The sequence below is a fragment of the Aspergillus multicolor genome (genome assembly GCF_047715735.1).
Source record: "Aspergillus multicolor strain CBS 133.54 unplaced genomic scaffold BDW74scaffold_48, whole genome shotgun sequence".
NCBI lineage: Eukaryota > Fungi > Ascomycota > Eurotiomycetes > Eurotiales > Aspergillaceae > Aspergillus > Aspergillus multicolor.
The window spans coordinates 19,238-37,180 of NW_027395999.1; the positions used below are offsets into that span (position 1 = coordinate 19,238).

General features: G+C 51.0%; 9 protein-coding genes across 9 annotated transcripts; 5 read left to right on the top strand and 4 right to left on the bottom strand.

The window, feature by feature from the left end:
• Positions 1-50: 50 nt before the first annotated feature.
• BDW74DRAFT_163271 (cation efflux family protein family) lies at positions 51-1,651 on the top strand. The gene is made up of 2 exons (XM_073726081.1): positions 51-457; positions 508-1,651. The coding sequence occupies exons 1-2, from the start codon at positions 155-157 to the stop codon at positions 1,579-1,581; spliced, it is 1,377 nt and encodes a 458-aa protein (XP_073578229.1). The 5' UTR covers positions 51-154; the 3' UTR covers positions 1,582-1,651.
• Positions 1,652-1,734: 83 nt separating this feature from the next.
• Positions 1,735-2,997, bottom strand: BDW74DRAFT_163272 (putative NADH-ubiquinone oxidoreductase 14 kDa subunit). The gene is made up of 2 exons (XM_073726082.1): positions 2,725-2,997; positions 1,735-2,577 (listed from the first exon to the last, which is right to left on the bottom strand). The coding sequence occupies exons 1-2, from the start codon at positions 2,756-2,758 to the stop codon at positions 2,333-2,335; spliced, it is 279 nt and encodes a 92-aa protein (XP_073578230.1). The 5' UTR covers positions 2,759-2,997; the 3' UTR covers positions 1,735-2,332.
• A 124-nt stretch (positions 2,998-3,121) lies between these two features.
• BDW74DRAFT_183611 (BOD1/SHG1 domain-containing protein) lies at positions 3,122-4,948 on the top strand (the record flags this gene model as incomplete). Its single annotated transcript, XM_073730563.1, has 3 exons — positions 3,122-3,340; positions 3,397-4,383; positions 4,427-4,948. 3 exons carry the CDS (start codon positions 3,122-3,124, stop codon positions 4,946-4,948), a joined length of 1,728 nt encoding a protein of 575 aa, XP_073578231.1.
• Positions 4,949-5,632: 684 nt separating this feature from the next.
• BDW74DRAFT_109137 (eukaryotic translation initiation factor 4E) lies at positions 5,633-6,837 on the bottom strand. Its single transcript, XM_073721732.1, has 3 exons — positions 6,755-6,837; positions 6,070-6,672; positions 5,633-6,004 (listed from the first exon to the last, which is right to left on the bottom strand). The coding sequence occupies exons 2-3, from the start codon at positions 6,551-6,553 to the stop codon at positions 5,772-5,774; spliced, it is 717 nt and encodes a 238-aa protein (XP_073578232.1). The 5' UTR covers positions 6,554-6,672; positions 6,755-6,837; the 3' UTR covers positions 5,633-5,771.
• A 417-nt stretch (positions 6,838-7,254) lies between these two features.
• Positions 7,255-8,444, top strand: BDW74DRAFT_109163 (NOPCHAP1/New4 family protein). Its single transcript, XM_073721733.1, has 2 exons — positions 7,255-7,952; positions 8,013-8,444. Exons 1-2 carry the CDS (start codon positions 7,416-7,418, stop codon positions 8,178-8,180), a joined length of 705 nt encoding a protein of 234 aa, XP_073578233.1. The 5' UTR covers positions 7,255-7,415; the 3' UTR covers positions 8,181-8,444.
• Positions 8,445-8,596: 152 nt separating this feature from the next.
• BDW74DRAFT_171432 (guanosine diphosphatase) lies at positions 8,597-10,241 on the bottom strand (the record flags this gene model as incomplete). Its single annotated transcript, XM_073727306.1, has 3 exons — positions 8,597-8,654; positions 8,712-10,074; positions 10,127-10,241. The coding sequence occupies 3 exons, from the start codon at positions 10,239-10,241 to the stop codon at positions 8,597-8,599; spliced, it is 1,536 nt and encodes a 511-aa protein (XP_073578234.1).
• A 479-nt stretch (positions 10,242-10,720) lies between these two features.
• Positions 10,721-11,710, top strand: BDW74DRAFT_163279 (putative translation initiation factor IF3). Its single transcript, XM_073726083.1, has one exon. It carries the CDS (start codon positions 10,814-10,816, stop codon positions 11,489-11,491), a length of 678 nt encoding a protein of 225 aa, XP_073578235.1. The 5' UTR covers positions 10,721-10,813; the 3' UTR covers positions 11,492-11,710.
• Positions 11,711-11,915: 205 nt separating this feature from the next.
• BDW74DRAFT_163281 (translation elongation factor Tu) lies at positions 11,916-13,768 on the top strand. The gene is made up of 5 exons (XM_073726084.1): positions 11,916-12,149; positions 12,200-12,228; positions 12,288-12,550; positions 12,615-13,294; positions 13,357-13,768. Exons 1-5 carry the CDS (start codon positions 11,984-11,986, stop codon positions 13,542-13,544), a joined length of 1,326 nt encoding a protein of 441 aa, XP_073578236.1. The 5' UTR covers positions 11,916-11,983; the 3' UTR covers positions 13,545-13,768.
• Positions 13,769-17,042: 3,274 nt separating this feature from the next.
• Positions 17,043-17,411, bottom strand: BDW74DRAFT_183617 (uncharacterized protein; the record flags this gene model as incomplete). Its single annotated transcript, XM_073730564.1, has 3 exons — positions 17,043-17,084; positions 17,138-17,177; positions 17,233-17,411. The coding sequence occupies 3 exons, from the start codon at positions 17,409-17,411 to the stop codon at positions 17,043-17,045; spliced, it is 261 nt and encodes an 86-aa protein (XP_073578237.1).
• Positions 17,412-17,943: the final 532 nt, after the last annotated feature.

The following is a 17,943-nucleotide window of genomic DNA, read 5'->3' on the forward strand; positions in this document are numbered from 1 at the left end:
CCCGCGGTCCGCGTCTCCTGAGTTGCTCCCACGCTCGCGATCTGTTCCCTGCCATACATCGCGAAAGCTTCATATTCGATTTTATCTCCCCAGCGAATTAGACAGGGGCACCGGCACATCCTTAAGCTATATTACCGCCTCTTGCGCTGGCGCAATGGCTTCAAACATGCCTCTCCCCATACCACCGCGGACTCCCACTCCACCCCCCGATGATCCCAACAGCGCTTTTGTCTTCCCATCGCATCCTCAAGATCGCGATACCTTGTCGCCTTTAGTAGAGTCTTTTCCACACCGTAATGGTTCGGACGCGGAAGATCGCAACCGCCTGAGTCCTACCAGGGGCTCCTTCAACCTCTCTCCGGACACTGCACAACAGAATGGCCAGACGGACAATGCCTCGTCCGGGCCGTTCAACTTCCAGACCACGACTATGGCGAAGAGTCCAGTCGTGAAATCCGTAAGATTAACACTCTTAAGCCATGATTCTTGCTAATATCTACCGCTCAGAACATTGGTCAGCGACGAGGCCACAAGTACAAGCACAGTAGTATCTCGCATCAGATCTTCCTTGAACCTCCTCCGAGAGCTCCGTTGGCTTTACCAAACTCGCTACCTATACCAACGCTGAAAGAATGTCGAGCTAGCATGTCCGTGGATCAGAAACGAAGGTTTTGGTGGAGTGTCTGCCACATGTTTGTCGCCGCATATACGCTGTGGAGTGCGCATGGTTCCCTGGCCATGACGGCTCTCTCTCACTTGATCCTGTTCGATTCGCTCGGCGCATTACTGTGCGTCGTAGTAGATGTCCTGGGCAATTTTGAAGTATGGAAGAGATCGAGCATTCGTCATCCGTTTGGCTTAGAGCGCGCGGAGGTACTGGCTGGCTTTGCGATGTGTGTCCTCCTGCTATTCATGGGGTTGGATCTCATCTCCCACAACCTTCAGCACTTCCTCGAGTCTTCACCTGGCCATGAACCTCACCACGAACACGCCCATGAACGAGTCTCTCCGGGAAGTGTGGACTTTACCGCGCTTCTCGCAATCTCGTCCACACTAATTTCTGCTATTGGATTGAGGAACCATGGTCGGATCGGTAAGGCAATGCGCTTTGGTTACATCGAGTCTTTACCTTCGGTGCTCAGCAACCCGTCTCACTTTCTCACGCTCTCTTGCTCCACCTTGCTTCTGATACTGCCTTTGGTGTCGATTCAGCTCTTCAGATGGCTCGATGTCACCCTGTCTAGCACAATAGCGATCTCCATGTGCTTCTTGGGTGTCCGACTCGTCAAGACTCTCGGGTCTATGCTGCTTATGTCCTATTCTGGGCCGGGTGTTTCCGATGTTGTTCGAGATATCGAAGCCGACCCGTGCGTGTTCGCTGTCGATGATGCAAGGTTCTGGCAGGTTCATTACGGACTGTGTATGGCGAACTTGAAGCTCCGCGTCTCTGGGTCGGAGGAGAACCTCGCGCGTCTCCGTGACCGAGTCTCTAGTCTCGTCAAGAACCGGCTTGGAGGAGGGTACGGAGGTGGTGGTCAGAAGTGGGAGATTTCTGTACAGTTCGCCATAGAGAAAGCATAATCTGGCTATTTGATGGAGATAAATGTTGATAAAGTGGTCATGGCTAATAGAAGATTTTGTATGACAAACACCGAAATCACCATTATATGAAGGCTTTACTGATGTAGGGTATGTTCTACTGATGTTCGCACAACAGTCTCGATTTACTGGGTCGCCATTTCGGCGTATATAAAAGCTTCAACTCAACCAGCAAACACTATGTTTACCGCGCGCCCCGCCCCTAGAACGAAAACACGAGGCATTGCTGGCCACTCATCAAATATACTGCGAACTATGAACTTATTATGGGCTGAAACTGGGTAAGCATCCTAGAGTCGATGGTGCGGGAGCTCCAGGGTACACAGTTATGCGTTCGCAGCTTTACTAGATTCCAGGCAGTGTCGCAGTCATCCATTGTACGATGGGCACGTACGAGTTTCAAGGGAATGAGCAATGAAGCATGCATACTGGAGTACCTGACCTAGGTGACGCACCGGTAATCCGGTATAGCCCTTTCTTCGCAGTTTATAGAGTACCCAATTGCATAATAGGCTTTGTCCCAAACTGGATTCCCATCACATCTGGATCTTCAACCATGTGTATTTTGATACAAGTACAGGTTTCTCCTCTGTCTCTGTAGCTGTAGCTGTAGACCGAACATGAACCCGACCATTCTATTCCCTGGATTCCTTCACACAGTATCCTCAAGCATAAAAAAAAAGGCGAACGACGAATTTGATTTAAGCAAGCGCAGAAATTATACAGCATCCCTTCATGATGTCGCAGCCACGGTAGCAGCCTCTTCAACCTTGTTCAGACCCTCGTCCCGTCGTCGGCGCTTCTCCAGGATAGCTTCCTTCTGCTGTGCGAGGATCTTCAGTTGTCGCTGCTCAATGCCCTGGATCCAGTAGCCGAAGCTGCCGCCAATACCGGCGAAGAGGGGGTAGGCCCAGAGTGACTCCTTGACGAAGAGGGGGCGCATTTCGATGCCGAGTTGCCAGAGTCGGACGGCGATGCCTGGGGGAGTACAGTCAGTAAAAGGGTATTTTGGCTGTGGTATGCGGCGAGGATATCAGAGGGGATGGTCCGCGAGGCTACAACGCCAATTGACCGGTATCCCCCAAGCCATAACACAGGTTGCTGTGGTAGTGCAGATTGACGTACCGAAGCCGCTCCAGAAGAGGACTTTGTGAACCATACTGGCGGATGGAGGGGTCGCGTCGGACTGCGCGGGATGTAGGAGAAAGGGATTTCGAAACTGCCGCTAGATATGAGGCTGACAATTGCAATGGCGGCTCGAGTTTGGTAGCGTCGCAATGGAGCTCCGTCGGCAGAGAGATAGGCAGTTCGTCGGAATGAGGTTGTGCTCCGGCTCGTCTCTCGAGTGTCGAATCACGGGTCCGCAGTTCCCAATCCGCTCCGGAACCGCGGTTTCGCCGGCTTCCGTCGCACCTGCAATCCAGGGTCTCGGGCTGCGCAACACATCAGACGAGAATTATTTTCAATATTTTGGGCCAAGTTGGCTTGGGACAAAATTGTTTGATCTCGTCGGCGTCCTGTTATGGATGGGTCTGTGGAGGCTCCCGGGGCGCAAGTGAATGGCTTGAAGCGACCATCTATTGATGTCGAGCGATTCCAGCAGCGGAAGAAATACAAGACCGAGGAGCTGCCTTTGACTGCGGCGCAACGCGAAGCTATTGAGGATCTTCTCCACAGCTTCAAAAAGAAGGGCGGATTTGATCATATTCGCAAGAAAATATGGTCAGAATTTCATGATGGTGTACGAAAATTTACATTTTATTCTTTTATCCAAGCAGTAACACTGACCTGCGCCAGGAGGGGAAAGCGGAATTTACGAGACTTCTCACCGAAATTGCCGAGTCTGAGATAGAGCGCGAACCTGGTTTACTATCGAGAGAACAAGGTAAGGCCGCGACGCTGATTGAGGGCGCCGTCGACCGCAGTGATATCTACAAGACCGTGGAGAAGACTTTGGATGCGCTGGCCGCAAAACACCTCCCGGCTATTTTTAAGGCGATTCAGGAGGTTCGTCGGCAAGAAGTCGGCGACGAGCAGGCCGCTCGTGAAGAAATTGCGGGCAACAGGACAGATGAGGAATACGCTATGATCGTGAAGGCCAAGCGCGACGAGCGCGAAAAGATCTGGCGGGAGGAGGAACGCAAACGCAGGGAAGCCGAGGAAGAAGAGGCCCGTCGGAAAGAGGAAGAAGATCGAAAGCAGCGCGAAATTCAACGGAAGAAGGACGATGAAGACCGAGCTAGGAGACGGGAGCGTGACGAACAACGGCGCACCGAGCAGAGAGTCTTGGATGAGCAACGGGAGAAAGAACGCCAGGAGCGATATGATGGGCGACGTCGTGAAGATCGCGAGAGATACCGGGATTGGGGATATCGCGACCGAGGTCGCAGCCGAACAAGGGACAGGGATGCAGACAGAGACCGTGATAGGTTCAGGGACCGAGATTTCCGTTACCGTGACCGTGGCTCCCCAAGTCATCGCTCTGAGCGTGGGCCGTCACCTCAACGCAAAGACTCCCAAACCGAGAAAACCCCGGTATCCAAAGAGCCTACACCTCCGCCACCCCTACCAGCTCCAGTGGACGAGAAGGCGTTGGAAGAGGCAGCCTTGCAGCTTTTGCTTAAGGAAGGTGAAGAGCGAGCAGCGAAAGCTCGTCAGAAGCCAGAGTTTGATTTCGAAGAAGCCGAAGCGATTGAAAATGGACTTAAACCACCGCCAACCAAACCCAAGGGCGCTTCAGAGTCGAGGTTCTCCGACACTCCTACTAAACCAGGTAGCCCGGCCGTTGATGCTGACTTTGCCCGCAGACGAGGATCGACAGTAGCAGACGATCGAAACCGGAAGCGTGATAGCAGCGGCAGTCGCCCAAGGAGGAGAATATCACGATTCGACGACCGTGATGGTCGTTCACGAGAAGCGTCCGACCGACCCCGAGATCGAGGCACGGACGACAGACCCCCGTTTCGCGAATACCGACAGCCCTACAGAAGCTGGCGACCGGGTCGCAGTCGGAGCCGATCTCTTAATCGAACATACGACAGAAACCGCGAGCGTGATCAAGATCGTGACCGTGATCGAACAGATGGAGACAGAGAAAAAGACAGGGACAAGGACCGAGATCGAGAAAGGCGACCCGACCGCGACAGGGACCGTGAGCGAGATGATCGAGCTAAAGATAATGATCGCCGTCGAGACCGCAGCCGGGACCGAAGTCGAGATCGTGACAGGGCTAGGCCTGACTACGATAGGTACCGGCGACGATATAGTCGCTATACCCGCTCACCATCAGCGCGTCCAAGTCACAGGGACCGAGACCGCGAGAGGGCACGAGAAAAAGAAGGTGAGCTAGACAAGTCGAGAGACCGAGCTCGAGAGAGGGAAAGAGACCGCTCCAGAAACAGGGACAGGTCAAGAGACAGAGAGAGACACCGAGATCGTGATAGGGAGCGGGAGCGAGAGCGAGAAAATGACCGCGACAAGGATCGCGATCGAACTCGAGATAAAGAAGCTTCTTCAGAGCAAGACAGGGAGAGAGACCGTGAGCGTGACCGCGATCGGCTCTCTGGACGGGATAGGGAACGAGACAGAGCTGGCGATCGAGAACAGAATCGGGACAGGCCTGCAGAGAAGGACAAAGACCAAGACCGCGGTAGAGAGAGGGAGAGGGAGAATGATGGGAAGCTACCTACCTCACCACGTGGTCGGCATTCCCAAAGTATGCTTGACATCGACCGCTACGTCCCGGTCACTAGCCACCGCAGCCGTTCTCCCCGTCGCCGCGTCCGGTCCCCAGAAAGGACTGAGGAGCGGCCTCGGGGCTTTGTCGAGATAGACCGGTATATGCCGGCGGGTGGAGATCGAGATAGGGGCCGTGAAGGACAGGTTCAGAATTAGGGCTCGAAGGCGCAAAGCTGGAGGCCTGCCGATGCAGACGAGAAGATTTCAAATAGGGAGTAGGCATATGCGCGCATGGATACCTACACGAACCAGCGTTTGCGGCCCTAAAACTTGTATGAGTAGTTCAAGAACCATGTATAAACAGTCAACGACAACATAGATAATCAATTAATGGTCATCAGCAACTGCTTTTCTTTAACCTCTAAGCTATACATGGATAAAATGATTGCAACAAAAGAAAGAAACAGAACTCAACCGATCGAATCGCTAGGAGGTCATGGTTTGGACCCTTCGATGGCCTCCTGGTATCCGTCATTCTCGTGGTGGCGCTTGTAGAAATACGAGTTAGGGCTTGAGTCGGTGGGCCGTAGATTCGGGGACAGGCGGTTGAGGATCGTTTCTTCAAGAAGCTTGATAGAGCGCTCGTTTGAACCTAATTTGTTCCAAACCGAGACCAGATGTGTGCTGAAGCGCACGGAGGTAGATACCCCGAGGACATGGTCATGCTCTATATCCATGTATTAGTCCAGCGACCTTCAATAGCACATATGCTCTAGTGTAATGAATACATACCTTTCTCCAACGCCGCCTGGAACTCACTCGAGATACACAGAATCGCAATCTCATGGAAGAAAGCCTGGGCCTTCCTCTTCGGCACGCGGAACCTCCAACAACCCCCCTTCAGATTCTCTGGATCCTCCCAGACGGGCTTCACGCCTTTGCGGAAGATATGCACCGTATCCCGCTGCGGGACCTTGTCCCAGGGGTAGTTGTTATAGACTCGGTAGAAGGTCGCTATGTCGGAGACGTCCTCGTAGAGCACATACAGTCTCTCATCGTACTCTGAGGTCGAAGCGCTCTCAGCGCCGGAGTGCTTGTCGTACCAGAATGTCCAGTGGTATTGCAGGGGGAGCGGACGTAGTTTGCCGAGGATATTCTGATGCAGGGTCCGTCTGGTTGCGGGGTTCTTGTCTGTGGTTGCGACCTTGCTGGTATCTTCTGTTGGGGAGGGCTCCTGGACTCGGAGCTCCGGGGGGCTTATCCTCGATGCGGACATGTCTGGCTTTCTTGCAGCGAGAGACTGAGACTGAAGCGGTTGTGCTCTTAGCTAATAGTATCGCTCGACAAACTGTCCCTATTTCCTCAAGACTCTCGAAAGTCCTCCGGTGGTACTACCTAGGAGAGCTGTTAGCTATACTCGGATTGTCGGAAGTATAGACACCCAGCGGCCATCTACAGATCAACAACGGATACATACCTCTAGCACGATGCAGATCGCAAAGTTGTCGCACAGAGAGAAACAAGGACAACGCTAATGCACGCTCAAAATATATAAAAGAAAGATTGACTGAAAGAAACAACCGAATGCCTGGAACGAGGACGACAAAGAAGACCGACTCGAGAGTGAGGGGGTGGAATAAAGCCCCAGCCAGAGAGAACGGGGCTCAACGTTCCAAGTCGGACGGTGTCAGCTTCATATAGTCATGTCAAACCCCCAATCACAAAGTACGGAGCAAGAGGGACAGTTCACTGCCACCAGATTACTACAGCTGGTGATCTGATCCTTCATGGCTGCAGGCTAAATGAAATGAAGTGGACAGCTTGACCTTCCACTGAGAGCAAGTATGACCGGGATGGACAAACGAGAGCCAATGCCAACCACTGGTCGAGCCTCGTCCCGTCCAAGATCCTTCTAGTCTAGACCTCAAACAATATTCTCGCTGAGACAAAGAACCTTGAATTCGCAATTCTTCAGCCAGACGCCCGCATACCCAAGCATCCAATTAATCCTGGGACCTGCAGCTAACCCCTCGCGACCGGCGACCCCACTCCTAGTGTTTCGCGAAGCACATCCTTCGCCCGGCTACCGCTGATACGCAAGTTAGAGTCTTCCTCTCGCTTCATTGGCAGCGCAGGAAATGGACAATGTGCCACAGAAGCGCCCGGAGCAGCCTGATGGCAACAATCACGCGTCACCGTCGCCTGCGATAACTCTGCCCAACCGCCCGCGCACTACTACCGTCGACCAGCAGAATATGAATGTGACGAGTAATGGCCGGCGCGAACTTTCGGCTTCCGATGCGGTAAACGCCCGCTCCGCCTCCGCACCTCACGATCAGGATGTTGAGGACGACGATTATACTTCCTCCTCTGGCTCGTCTTTGTCCTCTTTTGATGATGATGATGATGACGATGATGCCCAGAGCGACTCTGCCGGTTTAACTGGAGACAATGAGGCGATCACGTCCTTACCGGCGCGCCGAAAACCGAATATCCGTCGCATTGATCAGGAGCCCGGTCTTCTCAGCAGGTTGTCTGCGTTTTTGCCGCAGATGAAGTCTGCTAATGAGGATCTTGAGCGGGAGATAGCTGCTGGGCGAGGGAAGGATTTACAGCTTGATGATGATGGGGACGAGGAGAATGATGGCCAGCGCGAGGGTCAGTATATTGAGATGGTATGTTTCGTCCATCGTTGAAAGGTGCAGGCTGTTCAATTTCTAATAATGCTTCTATAGAATCTCGGACTTGGCGTTTTGGAAGAAAAGCGGCCGGGCGATGAAGAAGACAAGGAGCCCTCTGGCTCCCACGGGCCGACCGAAGACACAGATTTAATGGATCGCTTGATGGGCAAAGAGAAGAAATCTTCAACAGAAAAGCCATCGATCCAGGATCTCGGTGAATAAGGCCTACACTGCGGTCTACTACCTTCATGCATTTATTGGCGTTCTATAGAGAACCTCTTGGGTACAAATACAAATGGATGACGGAGTTGTTGATAGTTCGGTTGGATGCTGGTTCAATTGGGTATCTCAGGCGTTCAGACGGCGGTTAAGCGTCTTCTCGACTTAGCTTGAAAGGAAACGCAGGTTGTTGGCTTGACATTAAACAAATATCTCCAATAAATGATGAACTCTATATCCGTCGATAACCAGAACTGCGCCGGTATCGTACATAGCACCAAGCCACATCCAATTGAAACATGAAGAATACAGTACCAACGGTCTAGCCTGTTAGCATGCAGAAGGGAAAAGGAATTGTATGCACTCATTTTAAGGATAATTAAAAGATATAACTCAGTCATTTTCGGCGTCACCGTCGTTTATGAAATCTCCTTTACCCGGCAAGTCCAGCCCGATTCCTGGCTCAGGAGAGGAAGACTATCTATCTGTCAGTATCGTTGCGAAATGCAGAGACGGGTAGAATTATGTGCTTACCTAGCACCAAGACACCATCCAAGCTCGTTGCCCTTGATCTTTTTGGCAATCTTGACCTCGCGTGACAAAGGCATCTCATAGCCCGTATGGAGGAGACCAAGCTGGAAGTTCAGGTCCAGACACCACTCCGGTCGGTCACGCAGTTCCTTGAGTGCATCCGGAATGCCTTCAAAGACCTTCCACGCGGACTCTCCGGCGCAGACAGTCTTCGTGAGATCGCGCATTTCCTCTAACGTGAATGCATCAGGCATGCCCAGAGGCTGAGTGCGCTCGTAGAAGTAGGAGAAGATATAAACGTCCTCTCTGGCGAAAGTCTTCTCGAGAGAGGGCTGGTGAACACCGTTGAAGGAGCAGGGAGCGAGCCCGCAGGCAGCTTCCTTGTTTAGGATCTTCTCCGTCAACCCGCGGCACTGAGCGGCCGTCGAAGGAGCTCCCTCTTTCGGACCGACCATCGTGACTGTGATCGCGGGGGCGAGCGGGTGGTTCGCCTGTTCTCCCTCGTACTTCAGTTTCACTTCGCGTTCCATTCCGGGTCCGATGCAAGGGTTGGAAATGGGTTCCTTCAGCCAAGAGCGGTCGTTCGGAGGCATAGCCGCCAGCTTCGCATCAACGATAGCCTTGTGCACAGTATCGCGGGCAGCCATAAGACCATAACCAAGGTGGGAGTGCTGGTAGAGCTCAAAGTGCCGTCCGCCAAACTGAAGGTCATACTTGTGGTCACCCTCGGCCAAATGCTCGGGCATACCGCCGGACGGGCTTTTTTCAAACGTGGGCTGGAAAACAATCTGAGTGGACCCTCCACCAAGATCAAAAACCGCAGCGGTGGGCGTCTCATCCGGACCACCAATCTTTCCTAGGAGGTAGTTGGTGGTGATCCAAGCATAGACACCCTCGTCCTTGCCGTCCATGATCTCAACACCGCCCTTCTCCCGAGAAACGACGGGGAACGGGTAGACGGTTTCCAAGCGAGTCCTCACGGCTTCCAAAATCTTCTCGCTCAGCTCAGGACCAAGCATGCGTAGTCCAGCAGTAGCCTTAACCGCAATCGGCGAGCACGACTTGTACTCGTCGGGGACAGTCGACATGGCCACGGCTAGAAGAACATCCAAGCTCTTTGCTGCGCCCTCGGCATCTTCCCTATAAGAGCTGAGTCCAGAGCCGCCTTCTCTCGGCTCAGTCTGCTTAAACTCCTCATGCTCAAGCTCGGGGGTAGTTCCGCAGTTATTAAATTTGTAAACGTGGATTCGGGAGCCCTGACTTCCGGCATCAATCATCATTGCGTACTGGATAAGAGGCTTGGAGGAATCATGTGGCTTCGAGCATTTCGTCGTGAGGGGGGACCCGCCGGCAATGGGTTGAGAACCTACAAGTCGCATTAGTGACGGATTACACAGGCAGGAACAGTGGCAACCCACCGGGCCCATAACTAGATACCGTACTTCTTGACGGGGCAAGCCAGAAAAGCATCAATAGCAAGGCGCCGACGATGGCACCCGTCTTGATGTAACGCGATCGCTGACTTTGAGTCATGATGGCTGGCCGTTTGTCTGCGTATGCGGTTGGTAGATCCAGAGTGGAATCTGCAGTGTCGGTGACGCGCGAGATGGAACGTCTACTGGCTCTAGGGCCTGGTTGTCGTCCGTCAACTCCAGTCGACATGCGAGCAAGAAGGGAACGGCAAGAATTCAGGCACGTCCCAGGGACGGTGTCCTTGGGTCGTGTCCGAGAGATAAAAGAGAGGAATCTTAGGGATGGAAAGACGCTGGAACCATAGGGGCTGAGACCTCCGAAGAATGTCAACGAGTAGTCAAATGAGGCAGAGGATGGAAGATAAGAAAGTTGTCCACCTTCTCAGGGTAAAACGGCTGGAAAAGGGTCGGGTCCGCTGTGGCGTCGAATCTGGACTGTGGCTCAGGCTGCTCCAGAGAAACATCCAACCGCATGCGTTAGCTCTACCCGCTGCAAGCTGTGCTTCAGACTTGACCTTACAGAATACCCTACAGAGTATTTCTTCCTCGGACTTTACACTTGTCAATTGGCTATCATTCGTCTTGGATTGTTTCAAGTTCATTTTCTTCAACCTGTCTTTTTCCTTTGCCACGATGAGGCACATCCGCGGCCTCGTCTCAACGACACAGGCTCTCCGCCAAACATTCCTCCTACCTCAAGTATCACCTCGACCTCAATTCCTTCGTTATACTCCCGTGCACACTCCACCGCAGATTCGATCTCGTTCTGTGATCGCCCGCAGTAGGCAGCAGACAACTGGAGAGGTCAAAGATGAAGATATTCCATCCTCTTATGTTCAGATCGTTGGAGAGGATAACAAGCTGAAGGAGCCAGAGAGACTCAGCACAATACTTCGCAGTATCAACCGGTCTGAGCAATTTGTGATTCAAGTCAAGGCTGGCACGCTGAAAACTCCACCCATTTGCAAAATCATGGACCGCCGAGAAGCTCAAGAGCGCGCGCGTGCTCTCGTCAAAGCTGCCAAAGCTGCGAAGAAAGTCGTCAAGCAGGTCGAGTTGAACTGGGCCATTGATGCCCATGACCTTTCTCATCGCCTAAAGAAAATTGCGGGTTTCTTGGATAAGGGTATACAGGTGGAGATTATTCTAGTAAAGAAGAGGCACAAGCGGCCTGCGACGCCAGAAGAGGTCAACAATGTGATGGAAACGATATTGGGGGCCATCAAAGATACCGGTGCTGAACAAGTCACACCCATGGAGGGGGAGCCTGGCAAACAGGTAGTCCTAACAGTGAGGAAGAAACAACAGTGAAGGTCGCCCCGCAGAATTGACATGAACAAACATGTATAATATGTACATTAGTGATTATATAGAGGTCCTGTACTATATTCAAGGTCTTTACTGCAGCAGTAGACCCTGTTCCTGTTGTAATTCTAGCTGTGACCGCCGCGTTGCGCTGAAGGAACGCTACACAGCCATAATACACTGGGTATGATCATCGATTGCCCCGGTGAGGAGAGTATGCACAGTCTACCATTCAGAGCATCAGAAAATTGTCAATCTGCAAAAAGAAATAGGCATCTTACCTGGTGAACGAGTGCAATGTATAGACGGAGCGGAGCACCAGGAACTCCAGGAACATCCGCAATGCTCCCGCCTTGATTGGCCCATAGATGACTAAGCCAATCTCCTAAAATTTTCCGGCCAGTTGCAAGCTCAACCCATCGCCGGGTGTTGTCCTTCAATCCATCGCGTGTCATTGCTCTCTTTTTCTGTTTGTCCTTTTCTTGCTGAGCAGTCATCATGTCGGGCCTTTCCAGAACCGCCAACCTTCTTTTCCGCACCACCAAGACGTCGCTCCTGCGTCCCCGTGGTGTTAACCCTGTTCAGTATGCGCTCTCCAAGGACAGGCAGACTGTCCGCGCGATGGCCACTGCTTTTGAGCGTTCCAAGCCCCATGTCAACATCGGTGAGTCAATCATGATGGAAGTGTTGTTCTTGAGCTAATGAGCATGAAAGGTACCATTGGCCACGTTGATCACGGTAAGGTGGGTTTAGGTCTATTGTCTGCTCCGGAGCTGTTTCTTTCTTAACTTTGCTTTCTTAGACGACTTTGACCGCTGCCATCACCAAGCACCAGGCCTCCAAGGGTCTTGCTCAGTTCCTCGAGTATGGCGCCATTGACAAGGCTCCTGAGGAGCGTAAGCGTGGTATCACCATTTCCACTGCCCACATCGAGTTCGCGACCGAGTCTAGGCACTACGCCCACGTCGACTGTCCCGGCCACGCCGATTACATTAAGAACATGATTACTGGTGCCGCTAACATGGACGGTGCTATCGTTGTCGTTGCCGCTTCGGATGGTCAGATGTACGTCAAGTCAAACATACGAGGTGAAATGACCGGATAACAGCTGACACCGCCCTTTCAACAGGCCCCAGACCCGTGAACACTTGCTGCTTGCCCGCCAGGTCGGTGTCCAGAAGATTGTTGTCTTCGTCAACAAGGTCGATGCCGTCGATGACCCTGAGATGTTGGAGCTCGTTGAGCTGGAAATGCGTGAGCTCCTGAGCTCCTACGGCTTCGAGGGCGAGGAGACCCCTATCATCTTCGGTTCCGCCCTGTGCGCTCTCGAGGACCGCCGCCCCGACATTGGTACCGAGCGTATTGACGCCCTTATGGAGGCTGTTGACACCTGGATCCCTACTCCCCAGCGTGACCTGGACAAGCCCTTCCTGATGTCCGTCGAGGAAGTTTTCTCTATCCCCGGTCGTGGTACCGTCGCCTCTGGCCGTGTCGAGCGTGGTCTGCTCAAGAAGGACAGCGAAATCGAGATCCACGGTGGTGGTGGTGAGGTCCAGAAGACCAAGGTTACCGATATCGAGACCTTCAAGAAGTCCTGTGACGAGTCCCGTGCCGGTGACAACTCTGGTCTTCTTCTCCGTGGTACCCGCCGTGAGGATGTTAGGCGCGGTATGGTCATTGCCGCTCCTGGCACCATCAAGGCCCACAAGAAGTTCCTGGTCTCCATGTACGTCCTGACCGAGGCCGAGGGTGGTCGTCGCAGCGGCTTCGGCAGCAACTACCGTCCCCAGGTTTTCATCCGCACTGCTGGTAAGTTCTTCCAATCACTTGAAGCACCTACACAAGAGATTTTACTCCTAACCATGATATAGACGTTGCTTGTGACCTCACCTTCCCTGACGAGGCGGACGCTAGCCGCCGTGTCATGCCCGGTGACAACGTTGAGATGGTTCTGAGCCTTGATAAGTCTGTCGCTGCTGAGGCTGGACAGCGTTTCAACATCCGTGAGGGTGGCCGTACCGTCGCTACTGGTCTGATAACTCGTGTCATGGAACAGTAAACGATTGCTTTGTACTAATGAACTATCCGTCCGAGACTCTCGGTAATCACGACTTGCAGCGCAGGGTACCGTGAACGGATTCAAAACTTTACTTTGGGAAGGGGGCCGCTCCGGCGTTCAGAGTTATATTCATATACTTGTACTTTATTCAATATGTAGAATCTTTTATTCGGCTCTCTTCTCCTGTTTCTAGCCATGTTTGAATATGAATTGGATGATCAACACGCCTCTCCCTAAGCTTATACCTAATCTATGTCAACCTAGAACAATCTATATATCAGTAATTGGCCATGGTCCATTAACCATTGGGTAGGAAGAAACAAAACGAAACCCTGAACTTTATGACACAGGCTATGCTTCCCTTGTACATGTAATACATGACCCAGTCACTCGTGCAGCAAGTGGCTCTCTCGGAACACTGTTCCGCAAACTCAGTTTATACGCAGGAGAATATTTCAAAGTGCGTCTTTCTCCTTCCTCTCATCTCCATCTCTACCTCTGCTCCCTCTTATATCCCTCTCAACCACCATAATGTTTTCACTTCAGCATCAGGAAGACCTACCCCGTCGCGTCATATATACTCTCCACATCCTATCCAGCAAAACTTTTTACATCGCAATATTTCCGCCGCCCTGCGCATCCGAAACACGGCCCAGAACAATCATTACACCCTCTATTTACGTAGTGATTGTGGATTTTCATATGCTTGCTTCGCAGTGGATATTGGGGGTTGGGTAGTGAGTTATAACCTCGACTCCATCCACGTCTTCCTGGTTCCAAGGAACTGACAAGAAGCGCCGTAGCTTTCGCCGCGATGTGGTAGAGGGTTCTCATGAGCAGCAGCTAAATGCTCTCGTTTCAAGCAAGAACGATTCTTATAGCCCCCCGCTGGATAGAGTTGTAACTCGAGCAAAGAATAGTCGGGATTGTACGCTTTATTGGGAGTGTTAGAGGCAGCTAGAAGACACTGGGTTGGTTATCTTGTCGACGGCTACTCGTGGCATAGCCGATGTCTTCTCCGAGAAGGAAACAAAAGCACAGGAGTAGACGAAGTGGGGCTTGGGTATTTCTTAGTGTCTCTCAATTAAGCAGATTAGGGTAAGTCATTGTGCTACAAGCCCTAGACGGCTGCGAGATGCGGTTTCGTGATTATGGTAATAAGCAGAATTTAATAAGGCAAGTCCGTTAAGTGGTCTCCATTTTCACTAGGGTTATACTCAAATGGTCATTCCTATATAACAACCAGTTATTCTAAGCATAGTATACATTAAACCCGGGACCTTGATTCAAAGAAAGTTTGCGGTGGCTTGTGACCAGGGTCTACTTGCTTTAGCTCTGGAATTATCTCGCGGGAGGAACAGAAGCAATGCCTGCAAGGTAGTCCTAGTTCCGGCGAGATTTGGACGACGTAGATCCAGGACCTCCCCTGCACACTTGTACAATATGACAGGTCAATAGAAGGAAGGCACAGAAGTGGCTTTAGATGCACCGTTGCCTCAGTGATGGTATGAAATCGAATAGAAATTAGTGGCAAGCCAGACATTCTGTGATTGGAATGGATGTCTAACTGATCTCGCGGTATCCCCTTGTGCCGTCCACTGTGAGGAAGAGAGCTTGCTCAAGGGATTAGATATGAACAAGAGCATCACGATCTGGATTTAATGGAAAGAGCAGATCCTGAAGGGTGGCCTTGGAGGAGCTTCTAACCCGGTAGGTATGAGGATTGTCTGGCATGGTCGCCATTGTCAAGAGACATGGTTTGGATGAGAAAGCACTGAGACGGAGTTCGATTTGGGAGTTGATAAGCATGGAATGGAGAGCCCGTATGTTCCTCTGGCAGTTGAATCATCTTTGGTGTCGAACTGGCGCAGCTTACCCAACGTCTCTAGAAGGCGACTAGTCTCTCCTGGACTATTGTATTGTTTCGTGATCCTTTCGTGCTTCTCCCGGCATTTGGAGCGTCCCAGGGCTCAAAGATCGTGTTTCATTCTGCCAAAGGCATGTATTAGAGTAGCTGCCAACAGTAAGTATGCCATTTGATCCTAGTGGCAAGCTGATGCTCAATGCTTACCTGAAGCTGACACCATCTTTGTGATGAAAACAATGAACAAGGCCCGGAGTTCCCCTCGCGAATTGGAGCCGCAATGTCAATCGAAACAAACCGAAACGAGGCTTTCTGCCAAAGTCACCTTCGAGCCCATGCTCTCTCAACCTAACTGAGGAACACAGTAAAATCACCACGCCACAAGCAAGATTCAGGGTCGCTCCCAAAAAGGACCATATGAAGTTCGGTCATATACAGAAATAGAAAGACCTGAAAAATGAGCCAGTAAAGGATTGTGAACAATCGACAAAAAGTTAGTGAGGAAGTAGGAAGCAGACAAGGTTTCCGATGGAAAACAAAGATGGGGTCTTGACAAGGTGCGAAGGATGAGGGTCGAGAAAAGGTGGGAAGAACTATGAGCGCAGTATACATGAAAAGATCATATCAAAGGTTTTGGGATTGAGTGCGTAGAAGAAGGCGTAGAAGAAAGCGTAGAAGAAGACGTAGAAGAAGACGTAGAAGAAGACGTAGGATTTTAGGTAGGAAAAGAAAAGGCTCGAGGTAGACAAAGTTGAATAGAAGTCATATAATATTGATGGAGATGTTATGATGGTTGGGAAGATGATTGAGAGTGAGATTCAGACATTGAGAAGGATAATAAACATGGTAGGAACATGGCAGGGCTTGGACACGGGGGGATATAAACAGAGGACTTGGACTTGGTCAGGATTTGGACATGGTTAAACATGGTTAAACATGGACGAAACTCAGTCCTCAACACTCGCCTAATGTTTGAAGAGGTAGGTGTTTTTATTGTTATTTGCTTTGCCTTGGATCCTGGCAGCGAGACCACTTGGAATTGTCATTGTTGTGTTCGCCGACAGGGCTTGTTCGCCGAAAGAGTTGCGAAAGGAGCCGGAGGCCCCAGGATGAGTTGTAACGCCTTTTTTTCCCTTTTGGTTCCGCCCAACCTGCCCCTTTTTGTGATTTTATGAGTTTCTTGAAGCAGAGCAAAGTATGTCAGCCTTGAGCAAGAGTAATGATGGCAGGATGTCGGCGCTCTGCGTCTTCAGGGCGGCTCCAGAAAACTCAAGGGACAGGAGGTAATAATGGCAGAGGAACTCACTTTGTCTTTTCTTCTTCTTATTTTTTTTTTTTTTTTTTTTGTTTTTTTTTTTTTTTTCTTTTTTTTTTTTTTTTTTTTTTTGTATTTTCTTCGCGAATAGAAGGTTAGTCCTGAGCAAGAGTAATGGTAGCAGGGGAACTCACTTTGTTTCAGCTGCCCTGGGGTCGTCCCTTCCGGACCATGCACGGGCATCTTCCATTTTCCGACTCCTGGTCAGACGCGGCCTCGCTCCAACATCACCTCGATTCTACCGTGCTGTAGCGGCTAGGGTACAGCCTTTTTAGCTCTGTTTAATATGAGTCAGGAGAAATTCGAAGCTGCAATATATTTACCTTGAGCCGTTTGGACCAGTGTCAGGCGCGCCCGTCGACTAGGTCGGACTTAGCGAGGGAGATAAGACTCTTGATGAGTTGGAATGCGGACATCGAGCTCATATGAGTCGTCCACCTCATCTCGGCTGTAACTGTAGTGTTTGTTAGCTTATTGCAATGAAGAAAAGACAAATCGTTTTGACTTACTAGCCTGTTGCGTTGGCGCAGTGCCACGCGTTATAAGCTATGAACCACAATATCGCAAAAATGAAAAGCACGAGGATTGTGTGAAATGGGGTGTCTATTAAGCAGGGTGGTGGAAGAAGTATATAGATCCAGTTAGGCAGGATGAGATTCAAGCTGAAGTGGATGTCGGGGGCATCCATAGTCAGAAGGCTTTGGTTTGTTAGGAGATCCATGCCCTAAACAGTTATATTATGGCTAGAAGGGTATATGAGAGAAGCAAGAGATGAAAGTGGAATGAAGATGGGGATGGAGAAATGAGAGTCATATTTTGATGCGTACAGTAACTATATAGGCTGCGGAATAGCTTTTCCGATCAAAGTCATCTCCCGTTTGAGTCACAATATCCTATGTCATTCAGGATTCTTGTTCGTTTCTTCTTAGCCAATAGCCAATAAAACACTCGCCGAGCTTTGGAGGTTCTAGCTGGAGATGGAATAGAATGAAGCAATACTCTGAGGGATGTATCACGATTCACTTGTCTCAGATCCTACCTGCAAGCTGCTCCTACTATCCTCTAGATCAGCAGATGAGCGGACTTTGAGTTGAAGACTCTGCTTGTACCCGTCTAAAGGCCATGATTGAAGGCAATAAGCTACTACTTGCTATTCTCCAAATCAGCACCGTAGAATCTGAGTTGGCAGATGGCACTTTCTGGCTTGCACCTCGCTAAGG